Raw genomic sequence first — 14,909 nt, 5'->3', positions numbered from 1 at the left:
CAGGTTTGTTCGAAGAACGCGCCTATAAATACGGATACTTCTCGTGTGGCCGGTTGACTCATATGTTTAAATTTCACTTCCATTCTTCTTTTGGTTTTCTGTTTTGTATCTATAGGTTTATGACCAGCAATATGTTATAATGTAAAATAAGCCGCGAAAACTCCCCGTAACATCCCGTACTGCGTGTGATGCAGCTAAGAACTGCACAGAAAAAGACATTCGCTATACTTGATCTCATTCATTAAACTATTTACGCCGTATATCTTTTTTAAAGATATTTCTTGTTTCAAATATCACCAACAAGTCTGTTTTGGTTCGATTTGCACAAGGTATAGCAATTATGTTGACAATTGTGTTATAACAACCAGTCAATATAAAATACAACTATGTGCAATCACCAAAAAATGGTTATGTTGTCTGAAAATTGAAATCCTGTTATCCTATAAATGCAATTACATGCTAGAAGTGCGCCTTTAAAACATGTGTATATTCATACCACTTAATCATACTATAATACACAATTTCACTATTGATAACATAATAAAAAAAAAAATCATGAGCAATACTGAACTCAAGAATATGTCATACAGCAATAGCGATACAGAAAATGCAAGAAATAGTACAGTAATGCTGCGTTTACACCAAGTTCCCAGCGACCACGGCAATCACGTTTTGGGCCACCATGGAGGAAACGGGATGAACGTGAGGCAACGTAGGGGAACGGAATAGCCAAACGTGACACAACGGGGTTGCCGTGCCAAAATTTTAAACTGTCAAAAAATTTGCCACGGCAGTCACGGCGGAAATGAGAAACGTGATAGAACTTGTTAAACGCAACACAACTTGACAGTACGTAGCAGGCCGTAACAGAACCTGAAAAGTGTCCGTACTCTGACGGGAATCCTTTTCATTCCCCGACATGTTAAGTTTCTATCACGTTGTGTTACGTTTTGTTACGCTTTGTCAAGATAACTACGGCAAGCTAGGATAATTGATAGCCGTTTTGCTACGTGTTTAATCCGACCCGTTAGGGTGTGTTGCGTTTTGCAGGCAGATGCGTTACGGCCAGTTGAGTTGTTGTACGGTCTGACACGATTCGTGCGGTCTGAAGCTGAGTATATAAAAGCCGTGCTTCTCAGGAAACTTTCATTTCAGTCTGAACACTCGATGAGCAAACATGCCACCAAGAAAGCGCCGAACAAAGGCTACCCCCCGAGCTGCAAACGACGTTCAAGTGGAGGAACAACCTGAAAGTACTTGCCTTCCACCAAATGCCTCAGAGTCAGTGCCAGTTTCAATCCAGGTGTAAGGGAGGAGCAATACTTCGTATCTTGTCTTGAGATGACTTGAGATATCCGTTCAAGGATCTCGTCGAATAGTTCTGGGGGCATCCTCAGATAATTCTGAAAGGTGTTGATATCTTCGTTGCGGAGTTCCCTGGTAAGAAATGCATCAAAGTGTCCCTGCTGCTGCCTTCTAGCTTCCGATAGCCATGGACGAACCCACAGGGACCTTGGCCTCCTTTTTCGTCTTTTCCCAGACTTTTTTGCTTCTTTCAGCTCTTTAAAACGCAAAGATTTTATTAATGCTGCAAATAAGCAGGCAAACATAAAATCATCCTCGTCGTTCACATACATGTCACTGGAATTATTTTGTTATAATAAATACTGTTGCTTGAGAGTTTTCTTTTATACCGGGAGCACAATCGTGCCCGAAACCTCTCGGATGTCCACGTTTGATCTGCACGGTACCTTGACAGAACGTGACAAATGAATGGCAAACGTGTACAACGTATCAGACCTGCATAACAAACGCAAACAACGTGCGGGAACTTAACAGAACGCATCGTACCTTGAAGCAACATTTATACATCCGTGGCAGACCGTGAATGAAAACTTAGCGCACCGTCGAAGGGCCACGTTTTCGCTTCGACGGCACGTCACGGATACCTTGATAAACCGTGAGGAAACTTAGCAAAACCTACCAAACCTTTGATTTAAGGTCAAAAATTGCAAAAGCCACACGGCGCGATACGTTTCGGACAAACTGGACTGCCGTGGTCGCCGGGAACATGGTGTAAATGCAGCATAAGCCTATATGTACTCACTTCATCCATAAAACCCCCCATAACATTTGGACTATATTTTGTGCATAACAATAAAAATCGAAAAACATATCTGAACACACAATCCATAGGCAGGCCATTTTTAGATACCTTTTTACAAACTATACTGTGAGAAAATTTCGCTTAACACAAAAAACTGGAAATAATAATAATGGACTTACATGTCATGTTTAGGTACCACTGTCAGACAGAACTTGAAGGATATTTGGATGTAAATACATAAAATAGTTTTTAAATAAACATGATTTTATGTAAATATCAATTTGAACAACACAGCCAAATATAGTAAGCTAAACATGAAACTTCCAAAGGATGTGAGTAGCAAACTGTTAAGCAGGTAAGAGGTGGTTAGTAATAATCCTTTAAACAGTGAGGTAGCAGAACAAAAGCTAGCACAGTTGGGTGTGGGTTTAGGAGTAAACACTGGATAAATTCTATTACATCTAAAACAGTGCTGAACTGCACACTGATACCTTCTGTTTCTACTGCTTTTGCAGGTACTGCCCGAAATTCAATGTCATCAAAAGTTTTAGTTTGCCTTCCACTGGAAAATTTTGCATCCCTTCGTACTGATTCAGAGACGTTAGTCAACGTGGACTTGGCTTTCTCATACTTTTCTGATTGAGACGTGGAGAGTTTTGAGCTGTTAGCAATTGCACTGGGCGATTTTGGATTTGTGCTCAAAAGCAATGATTTATCCACGCTTCCATTATGAGGCGAGGTGGTGAAGCTGTTGGGGAGAGTGGATGACGTGTATGTGTACTCTGACTGAGACTTGGGTGGCAGAGGCGAGGCAGGCGATCCCCCAGACATGGCCATGCTATCAGGTGATGCAATCTGAAAGAATGTTCTCGCCTCCTCTACCCTGCTGATGAACGTGCTGTCCCCGTCATCCTCAGAGTGCCACTGAGGCTCCGACCTCGAGGTCGAACAGACGCGCGAGTGTTCAGATGTCACTGCGGACACAACATGCAGTCATGCATTACATGCAAGAAAGAATCACCATATGGTGCCTTAATGGTCAAATAAACTGTTTGTGCTTCAAATTTATCAGAGGGTGAGGTTAACATGCATCCAAACAAGATACATGAATGCAAACAGGGAAATGTGCAATTGGTGGTAATCAACATGGACTCCCAATACCAACAAGCATTTTAATCAATTAACAGTTATTTTAATCAGATAGCTTCTGATCTTTGCTACTATTATAATTATATAAACATTTTTTTAATGAGGTCATTGACACAAGGAATGAAAAGCACATTTTTGCAAATCATATCAATACTCCAAACCCATGCAGCAGTCAATTTACCACAGAATTCAGTTAACTGAGGAGATTTTATATGACTAACATAAGTTGGTATACAAAACACAAAACCTTGTAAGACACATTCTGACACATCTAACAAGAAATAAAATAAATTGAATTTTATATAGTTTTACAAGGAGAATATTAAATAATAAAATTTGTTATGTTCACACAGCTACATGGGAGCAAACTGCAAACTCTTATCAAATACATTGTCAATTAAAATCTTTAATAAAATATTTGTTTCATCCAAAATCAAAACGACTACCAACAACTTAAAGGAACGTTGCCATTAACAGGGCTTTGAAAGGCAACTTCTTAAAAAAGAAATCTGATTTAACAAGGGCTGTTTGTAAAACATGCATGCCCCCCATATGGGCTGTCCGTTGTGGTGGCAGCCATTGTGTGAATACGATTTTTGTCACTGTGACCTTGACCTTTGACCTAGTGACCTGAAAATCAATAGGGGTCATCTGCAAGTCACGATCAATGTACCTAAGAAGTGTCATGATCCTAGGCAAAAGCGTTCTTGAGTTATCATCCGAAAATCATTTTACTATTTCGGGTCACCGTGACCTTGACCTTTTACCTTGTGACCTCAAAATCAATAGGGGTCATCTGCAAGTCATGATCAATCTACCTATGAAGTTTCATGATCCTCGGCGTATGCGTTATTGAGTTATCATCCGAAAACCATTTTACTATTTCGGGTCACCGTGACCTTGACCTTTGACCTAGTGACCTCAAAATCAATAGGGGTCATCTGCGAGTCATGATCAATCTACCCATGAAGTTTCATGATCCTAGGCATATGCGTTCTTTAGTTATCATCCGGAAACCATTTTACTATTTCGGGTCACCGTGACCTTGACCTTTGACCTAGTGACCTCAAAATCAATAGGGGTCATCTGCAAGTCATGATCAATCTACCCATGAAGTTTCATGATCCTATGCGTATGCGTTCTTGAGTTATCATTCAAAAACCATTTTACTATTTTTGGTCACCGTGACCTTGACCTTTGACCTAGTGACCTCAAAATCAATAGGGGTCATCTGCAAGTCATGATCAATGTACCTATGAAGTTTCATGATCCTAGGCCCAAGCGTTCTTGAGTTATCGTCTGACAACCACCTGGTGGACGGACCGACCGACCGACATGAGCAAAGCAATATACCCCCTCTTCTTCGAAGGAGGGCATAAAAAATAACAATGGCATATAATAATGGAAACAAAAAAAAACTAGGCCCAATTATTGAGTTATCATCAGGAAACCATTTTACTGTTTCAAGTCACTGTTACCTTGACCTTTGACCTAGTGACCTGAAAATGAATAGGAGTCATCTGCCAGTCATGATCAATGTACATATGAAGTTTTATGATCCTAGGCATAAACATTCTTGAGTTATCATCCGGAAACCATTTTACTGTTTCGGGTCACTGTGACCTTGACCTTTGACCTAGTGACCTGAAAATCAATAGCGGTCATCTGCCAGTCATGATCAATGTACCATGTTTTTTCATGATCCTAGGCGTAAGCATTCTTGAGTTATCATCCGGAAACCATTTTACTATTTTGAGTCACTGAGACCTTGACCATTGACCTAGTGATCTGAAAATCAATAGGAGTCATCTGCCAGTCATGATCAATGTTCCTATTACCTTTCATGATCCTAGGCATCAACATTATTGAGTTATCATCAGGAAACCATTTTACTGTTTCGAGTCACTGTGACCTTGACCTTTGACCTAGTGACCTAAAATCAATAGAGGTCATCTGCCAGTCATGATCAATGTACCTGTGAAGTTTCATGATCCTAGGCGTAAGCATTCTCGAGTTATCATCCAGAAACCATTTTACTGTTTCGTGTCACTGTGACCTTGACCTTTGACCTAGTGACCTGAAAATCAATAGGGGTCATTTGCCAGTAATGATCAACGTACCTATGAAGTTTCATGATCCTAGGCGTAAGCATTATTGAGTTATCATCCAAAACCATTTTACTATTTCAAGTCACTGTGACCTTGACCTTTGACCTAGTGACCTGAAAATCACTAGGGGTCATCTGGCAGTCATGATCAATGTACCTTTGAAGTTTCATGATCCTAGGCGTAAGCATTCTTGAGTTATCATCCGGAAACCATTTTACTGTTTTGAGTCACTGTGACCTTGACCTTTGACCTAGTGACCTGAAAATCAATAGAGGTCATTTGCCAGTCATGATCAATGCACCTATGATGTTTCATGATCCTAGGTGTAAGCATTCTTGAGTTATCATCTGGAAATAATTTACTATTTCAAGTCACTGTGACCTTGACCTTTGACCTAGTGACCTGAAAATCAATAGGGGTCATCTGCCAGTCATTATCAATGTACCTATGAAGTTTCATGATCCTAGGCAAAAGCATTCTTGCAGGCTTGGCGAAATTGAAAAAAATCTGCTGGTCATCTGGACAGGCATTTCAGAAAATGTGCCGGTCCGGAGAAAATTTTGTCGGACCGAAAAAAAACAACACAACTATGTTCATTAACATAAATAATGATGATCATCCAACAAATATGTAGGGTGAACAAGCCACATTGACTGTTCAAGAAGAGTACACATATATACTTTTAAGATAATAATTTTCTTGGAAATTTGAAGATATTTGGGACATTCAATTCCTGGTAAAAAGAGTTAAGACTGAAAGCTCATTTTTATTATTGATTTAAGAGTTTTGCTAGTTTTTAGGTAATTGTATGAAAGATGCAGGGTTAGACATGCAGCACAAGACAGTGTACAGGCACAAGGGTGGGTGGTGTAAGTTACATATGTAGGTCATACCGTCCACTGATCTAGTGTCCGACTTGTCTTCATCATCTGGGAACTGGTAGGTAGGCTTGTAGTTATTCACAGCTATACAAGAGAACAAACAGCTTTTAAATAGTTAAAACATACATGAGAACATCAACATGGTATTAATACAAACATTCTTTTTGTAGGATTTTTAAAATTTCAACTTGTTATTACAGATTTTTTTGTATAATATTAAACATAATACATAGGAAAAAGTCTCTGACAAGCATTTTATTTCAATATACTACTATTAAAGTTGAACTCATTTTACTTTCTATATTTGATTGCCAAACTGTTAAAAAATGAAAGATTATCTCCGTAAAACAAAAGTTGAAATAAAAGAACAACATGTAAGCCAAATTCGACAAATTAAGATAAATAACATTCATCTTTGTTATTTATTAATAAAAACAATCTCTTTACATAGATGCATATATATGTATATATTCTATATAAAGAATAGCAATACAGAATTCAGCAAGGATTGATTATGTAATTTTGATCCATTTGCAACATTTTAAAGGAAGGGGCTTATTTTAAAGATGAAACATGTTGAATTTCAATTCCTAAAAACTTATACATAACCTAACCTGGAAAATGAATTCCTAATAAGTAGCAATTTCCAAATGAACTGCTTTATATAACAAGAGCTGTCAAAGGACAGCGCGCTCGACTATTCGAGTGTTTGACAGTATAACGTAAGCCATCATGGGGAAATTGTTAATATTCTCTAATTTATTAAACGATGTTTCAAAAACAAAAAAAGGAAAAAAATAATATTTTTTTTTAGGTTAGGAGAGGGGGGGGGGTGTAGGGGGGTGGGGGGGGGGGTGAGAGGGGGGTATAATGTGGGGTGTGGTAATTTATTAGATTTTGTTTAAAAAAAATATTTGGGGGGGGGGGTGGGGGGGGGTAGGGGGTGAGAGGGGGGTATACTGTGGGGGTGGTAATTTATAAGATGATGTTTAAAAAAAAGAAAAGTTTTTTTGTTGTTTTTTTTTGGGGGGGGGGGGGTGGGGGGGAGGGGGGAGGGGGGGGGTGGGGGTGAGAGGGGGGTATAATGTGGGCTGTGGTAATTTATTAGATGATGTTTAAAAAGAAAAATTGGGGGGGGGAGGGGGTGGGTGGGGTAGGGGGGTGAGAGGGGGGTATAATGTGGGGTGTGGTAATTTATAAGTTGATGTTTAAAAAGGTTGGGGTGAGGTTGGGGGGGGGGGAGGGAATTCTGGTAGGGGCGTGGGGTATTGTTTGGGTGGAATCCATTGTGGTATTCAGGTAAGTGTTGTTTTGTCAAAGTAATAATAAAATGTGATTATAAATAAAGAAGTTATGGCAATATAAGCAAAATGTTCAATTATCTAAGTGTAAAAGGGGCCATAATTATGTTAAAATGCTTGATACAGTGGTCTGCTCTTGTTTATAGGTTGGGGTCATGTTGGTAAACAAGTATGCAACATATAAAAGCAATATGTCAAAGGATATAGGAAATATTTGGGGTAGTACGCAAACTTTAACATAGATTTATCAATATTATGCATATTCTAAGTATAAAAGGGGCAATAATTATGACAAAATGTTTGATAGAGTTGTCTGCTCTTGTTTATAGGTTGGGGTCATGTTGGTAAACAAGTATGCAAAATATAAAAGCAATATGTCAAGGGACAATGAAAATAAATGGGGTAGTACGAAAACTTTAACATTTGCTGCATATTCCAAGTGGAAAAGGGGCCATAATTATGACAAAATGCTTGATAGAGTTGCCTGCTCTTGTTTATAGGTTGGGGTCATGTTGGTAAACAAGTATGCAAATATGAAAGCAATATGTCAAGGGACAAAGAAAATATTTTGGGTAGTACGAAAACTTTAACATTTGCACACTAACACTAACACAAACGCCGACGCCGGGATGAGTAGGATAGCTCCATTATATACATTTCATATAAAATAGTCGAGCTAAAAACCAAATTGCTAGAATTCTGCATTTACATTTACATATATTGAATGTGTGTACCTATAAAAGTTGAATAAAGTTTGAAAACATAAACAATTCAAATCTTCAGTATATTGTAATGTAGGCAGGAGTTACTTTTCTCATATACAACTGAGAGGGATGGTTCTGTACAACATGCACAGCTTAAATAAATAGATAACATTTAATGTTCAACATTCAATCATTTATTAAAATAATTAAAAGACAGCGGAAATTATGGAGAACTCAGAATAAAAGTAACCAGGATCAGTAGCAAAAACTGAATGACCAATCATTGTTGGGAATCATTCTTAAAGTCACAGAAGAAAAGAATCAGATATAAAATTAATATGATTTATTAAATAGGGCAAACATATTACAAGAACAAACGTAACAATCTGAACTGAGGCAAACAAATGAATGTTTCATGCAGAAATGTGAAATTATAAATAAAGCCATAGTTGAGATGGAGGGCATGTTTAAAGTCTCTTAATTAAATCAGACTGCATGCTACAGCTGGGCAACAAGGCGGGCCTCTTAAATCAGACTGCATGCTACAGCTCAGCAACAAGGCGGGCCTCTTAAATCAGACTGCATGCTACAGCTGGGCAACAAGGCGGGCCTCTTAAATCAGACTGCATGCTACAGCTGGGCAACAAGGCGGGCCTCTTAAATCAGACTGCATGCTTCAGCTGGGCAACAAGGTGGGCCTCTTATATCAGACTGCATGCTTCAGCTGGGCAACAAGGCGGGCCTCTTAAATCAGACTGCATGCTACAACTGGGCAACAAGGCGGGCCTCTTAAATCAGACTGCATGCTTCAGCTGGGCAACAAGGCGGGCCTCTTAAATCAGACTGCATGCTACAGCTGGGCAACAAGGCGGGCCTCTTAAATCAGACTGCATGCTACAGCTGGGCAACAAGGCGGGGTTCTTAAATCAGACTGCATGCTTCAGCTGGGCAACAAGGCGGGCCTCTTAAATCAGACTGCATGCTACAACTGGGCAACAAGGCGGGCCTCTTAAATCAGACTGCATGCTACAGCTGGGCAACAAGGCGGACATGCATAAGCACCTGCAGTCTTAAACAAGCAATCCATCATGGCTGTTATTCCTTGAACTGTCACTGAAAACAACACTGAACAGTTGACAACATGGCATAGCAACACTACCCATAGCAACAGACTTAATTCTTTTCCATAGCCTCAACATGATATCCACAGTAAAGTTCACATGTACATGGATAACAACTGACCAGTAGACACCTGTCCATAATAACCTTCATGGATTTATATCTTAGCACTACATAAAAGCCCATGATTGCAGTAAGTAATCATCCTTTGATACACAAGCAATTGGAAGAGAAATCAATTTCTTTTAAGTGGTTTATCACAAAAATTGTCTGAGCAAATACTGTTAAAATTAACTCTTCAGGCATAATTTAACTTAAACACGTTTCAAAAATATTTAACTTCACATTTTGAAGCAGCAGTCATCTTCTATTTACTAAATATAATCAGCAATTGTTTTAATGAACATCTTACTGACCAACATGAAAGCAAGAATCTGTGTTTTTGACAAACACTGTGTTTGCCCCCCCCCCTTTTGATGGAGTTGGATAGCCAATTTCAGGTCTAGGTCAAGAAGTCAAGATTAGGTGATACATGGATAGGGAGTTGTAATAGGCAACAGCTGAATTAAAGTTGCAGCAACTATTGTTGGTTCTAGATAAACTAGTAAAATCTACTAAAGATGTCCACAACAAATGGTTTGCCTCAATACTGTTCACATTGGGAAAGGGTATATGTAGTGGCTTGAAATGGTCATATGCATCTATGTGTCAGTTTCCTAGTGTTATATCAAGCTGCTGTTGAAACGATTATAACTAGCAATCTTAAGTTCATATTCAGTCTGGGTGAAATTGAAGCCTTACATGGTAAACAGAAATTCAAATCATGTAATTAATAATCTAATCTTTGCAGTCTCATGACTAAGGACACAACAGATTGATAAGGTGTTTGTCTTTGCTCATAAAGTTTGACTTGTTTATCCCTCAACCCACATCTGAAGTGTTTAAAAGCAGAGTGTTATTGTTTTTTAAGTTATCATACCATGAAACAATTCTTCACAATGGCGACATATGAACAGGACCGAGCCAGTCTGATTGAGTTAGCTAAATTGTCTCAATCGGCATACCTCGCTGATTATCATTGATAACGGTAAAGGCAGCTTGGTTCCCGTCCTCTTTCAAATTTATCAAGAGGTTTGGGACAGGAACCAGACACGAAACTGCCAGGTGATATTTCAAACGCTGTGATGCTGGGAAAACCCAAAATATAGTTATTTTTAGATTTAATCAAGAATGTAACCCGCCTACCATTTTCGCTGAATGGGTCAAAATGTACCTTTAAAATAGTACATCTAAAATACTAAAATGCGGAGATGACCTTCACTCTACAAAGGATAGCTAGTTGAGACCACAGACAATAGCCCTTGCATGTGTGAGAGAGAGGGAGAGTGCTGAAGAAGGTAATTATGCTTGTAGAACACATACCAGTGTCACAATCTAATACGGAACAAACAAACACACAGTCATGGTAAGGAGGAATTGTTAACAATCAGCAAACAATATACACATTCTGAATGGAACATAGTTCATGATAAAACGATTGTATAAATAGCATTGCTCATTGCCATAGTTACTTGGTTGTTTTTTTGTTGGATTTTTTGTCAGTTGACATAGTCACGCGTTTTATTGGTGCTCTTAGTCCAGTTTACCAATAGAAATTTCACATACTATGTCAATTATCTTAAACCGCTCATTCAGCAGTTCTTGAGGGATTATAAACAGCAACCATGATCTCAAGTAGGACAGCTATAGTCATAAATAGTAAATAGCTAAAATGTCTCTGACGTCCTTGAAATGGTTGGATTTTTTAATACCGTAGGTTACCATTTACAGTGCAGAGTTTTTAATCTCCATGTTTCTAATTTAAAACAAGAGAAAAAATTGTCACAAAACCAGGTTTTCAATATAAAAAAAGTCTGATAAAGGGAGACAACTGCAATTCAAAATGTGCATTGCTACTGATTGTTCATCACAATTTCCCCCCTTGTTTCAAAATCAATCTGTTATTCGACCCCATGACCTAGTTTTTGACCCGGCATGGTCCATATTCAAACTTGACCTAGATATTGTCTAGATACAACTTCTGACCAAGGTTCGTAAAGATCGGATGAAAACTATTTGAATTAAAGAGTGGACAAGCTTATTCCGCCCGCCCGCCAGCCAGCCCGCCCGCATTCGCCAATCTAATAACCAGTTTTTCCTTTGGAAAACCTGGTTAAATATGAGTGCAATATACATTGATCCAACACTGTTTTGGCTGCAAACTTGAATATTTAAACAAAAAATGCCCATTTTTTATTTAGATGAAAAAGTTTCCACTTAAAAAAGCATGTTTTTTTAACCAAAAGTAAAAAGTCTTAAAGATAGTTGTCTCCCCTGCACTTCAAAGTTTTCATGCAGCATTCAAATGTAATGCCCAGGCTTTCCCCAAGAAAGAATGAAATGATGTACATGACGTATTATTTTGGCATTTTTTAAATCATTACAAAGGATTTACACAAAATATGGGCGGACTGTTTATTTGCCACCAGAAAATAATACAATTTCCTGACGAAAAAAACTTTGCAAGGCATAACGCTAACTCTGTTGAATAGAACAAGAGATGTGTTTGTCAGAAACACAATGCCCCCTATTGCGCTGCTTTGAAATAAATTTTCAATATATCATTTGCCAGGTTTAGAAATGATCTCCCTTTTAAAGCTTATTACTTGCCTTGGATTGTATTTTTTTTACTTTTGACCTTGAAGGATGACCTTGACATTGACCTTTCACCACTCAAAATGTGCAGCTTCATGAGATACACATGCATCCCAAATAACAACTTGCTATCTTCAATATTGCAAAAGTTATGGCCCATGTTAAAGTTTTCGGACGGACGCACAGACTGACAAACTGACAAACTGACAGACTTACAGACTGACAGACAGACTGACGGACAGTTCAACTGCTATATGCCACCCTACTGGCGGCATAAAAATAAGCTTTTCTATGCCCGGATTATTTGATTGGCACAAAGTTAAATGTCGGTCATTTTCGGTGTGATTATCTAGTTTTCTTTGCTTGAAATATTAGTCCCCATTTGGCATGAAAAAAGGCGGTGCACATCATACATGGTTGCCCGCTATACAAGATTACTTTTGGTAGATATCAAGTTTAAGAATTTTAAAACACACATTTATTAATAGTAAATATCCACAGTAAATGTTTCCAGAAATGAACATTTATTATACACTGATAGGCCTAGAAAACAAACATTATACAAAATCAGATTCATAATTAATGTTTGAAACCAAATGAAAACATCAAACATGAAAGAAATGTCTGTGCATCATATTGATTTCTAGGATGTACCAATATAAACTTGGTCATATGACCCAAAGATGTCAGAAACACATTGTGGACACTCACGATTTACAAACAGTGATATTTAACAGAAATTCAACCAAACTAAGATCATTACTTGTTCTTATTACACCAGCAGTAAACTTTGATTTTAAGTAATGCTTTTAAGATTGTCAAAACAACGTGAAAGAATCCAAAATGGAGAAAATCCCCATCATACAGCATATAGAGACACCTGATGGGAAAAATAGCCATCAACAAGATGGAATTACAACTTGTCTAGTGTTTAATCTTGTGTGATTTAGAAGTCATTAATAGCTATCTGATCATTTGTAAGTGAGATCTGAAAGCAGCAATTTATTGTTATATTGATGGGCATATTGATCTTTTTTACAAATCAGTAAATGGGCACAGTGGTCTGTCTAACATGGTGTTAATATCAAATCTGTCACAGATAAGCTCATGCTTTAAATTATACACACACGGTATTTGAAATAATCATTTTATACCTTAAAACAATCTTATAAAGACAAATATGTAGAAAAATATGACAACTGCAAGCTGAACTTAGTTCAAATAATAATGCCAGATATGAGTTTATCACTGCAAATCTGTAGTAGTAATTAGAATACAAGCAAATACATTAAGTGAGGTTTAAAATAACATACAAATACTAACAACTTGATATCTTAAAATCTCCAGACCACTTAGCAAGCCCAAGATCTATCCACCACTTAACAAGCCCAAGATATATCCACCACATAGCAAGCCCGAGATCTATCCACCATTTAGCAAGCCCAAGATCTATTGTCCACTTAGTAAGCCCAAGATCTAAAGACCACTTAGAAAGCCCGAGATCTATTGATGACTTAGAAAGCCTGAGATCTATTGACCACTTAGCAAGCCCAAGATCTATTGACCACTTAGCAAGCCTGAGAACTATCCACCACTTGGCAAGCCCAAGATCCATTGACCACTAAGCAAGCCAAATATCTATTGACCACTTAGCAAGCCCAAGATCTATCGACCACTAAGCAAGCTCAAGATCAATTGACCACTTAGTAAGCCAAAGATCTATTGACCGCTTAGCAAGCCTGAGATCTATTGACCACTTAGCAAGCCTGAGATCTATCCACCACTTAGCAAGCCCAAGATCTATTAACCTTTTAGCAAGACCAAGATCTATCCACCACTTAGCAATACCGAGATCTATCAACCACTTAGCAAGCCCAAGATCTACCAACCACTTAGCCAGCCCAAGATCTATCTACCATTTAGCCAGCCCAAGATCTATTGGCCACTTAGCCAGCCAAAGATCTATTGACCAACTAGCAAGCCCATGATCTATTGACCACTTAGCAAGCCCAAGATCTATCAACTACTTAGCAAGCCCAATTTCTATTGACCACTTAGCAAGCCCAAGGTCTATTGACCACTTTGCAAGCCAAAGATTTATTGACCACTTACCAAGCCAAACCTATATTGACCACTAAGCCAGCCAAAGATCTATTTACCACCCAGCAAGCCCAAGATCTATTGACCACTTAAGAAGCCCAAGATCTATTGACTACTTAGCAAGCAAAGGATCAATCAACCACTAAGCAAGCCCGATATTTATTGACCACTTAGCCAGCCCAAGATCTATTGACCACCTAGCAAGCCCAAGATCTATTGACCACTCAGCAAGCCCAAGATCTATTGACCACTTAGCAAGTTAAAGATATATCAACCAATTAGCAAGCCAAATAACTATTGAACAATTAGCAAGCCCAAGATCTATTGACCACTTTGCAAGCCCGAGATCTATTGACGACTTAGAAAGCCCAAGATCTATTGACCACTAAGCAAGCCCAAATTCTATTAACCAGTTAGCAAGCCTGAGATCTATCCATCATTTAGCAAACCTGAGATATATTGACCACTTAGTAAGCCTGAGATCTATCCACCACTTAGCAAGCCCAATATCTATTGACCACTTAGCAAGCCCAAGATCTATTGACCACTTTGCAATCCCAAGATCTATCCACCACTTAGCAAGCCCAAAATCTATCAACCACTAAGCAAGCCCAAGATCTATCAACCACTTAGCCAGTCCAAGATCTATTGACCATCTAGCAAGCCCCAGATCTATTGACCACTTAGCAAGCCAAAGATCTATAGACCACTTAGCAAGCCTGAGATATATTGACCACATAGCGAGC

At 38.5% G+C, this 14,909-nt stretch overlaps 1 protein-coding gene across 16 annotated transcripts in view; it reads right to left on the bottom strand.

Annotated features, from left to right (window-relative positions):
• LOC127847484 (sorbin and SH3 domain-containing protein 1-like) overlaps positions 1 to 14,909 on the bottom strand; it is a 379,963-nt gene that overhangs the window by 140,172 nt on the left and 224,882 nt on the right. For 13 of the 16 annotated variants that reach the window (XM_052379427.1, XM_052379439.1, XM_052379429.1 and 10 more), the window contains 3 exons: positions 9,313 to 9,363; positions 6,258 to 6,329; positions 2,599 to 3,081 (listed from right to left, as the gene is read on the bottom strand). In XM_052379427.1, coding sequence (XP_052235387.1) covers positions 2,599 to 3,081; positions 6,258 to 6,329; positions 9,313 to 9,363 — 606 coding nt within the window. The remainder of the gene's footprint in view (positions 1 to 2,598; positions 3,082 to 6,257; positions 6,330 to 9,312; positions 9,364 to 14,909) is intronic. The other 3 variants (XM_052379428.1, XM_052379440.1, XM_052379441.1) reach the window with 3 other exon arrangements.

This window comes from Dreissena polymorpha, chromosome 10 (genome assembly GCF_020536995.1).
Source record: "Dreissena polymorpha isolate Duluth1 chromosome 10, UMN_Dpol_1.0, whole genome shotgun sequence".
NCBI lineage: Eukaryota > Metazoa > Mollusca > Bivalvia > Myida > Dreissenidae > Dreissena > Dreissena polymorpha.
The sequence above is the reverse complement of the archived record's forward strand: the minus strand, read 5'-3'. Positions and strand labels throughout refer to the sequence as shown.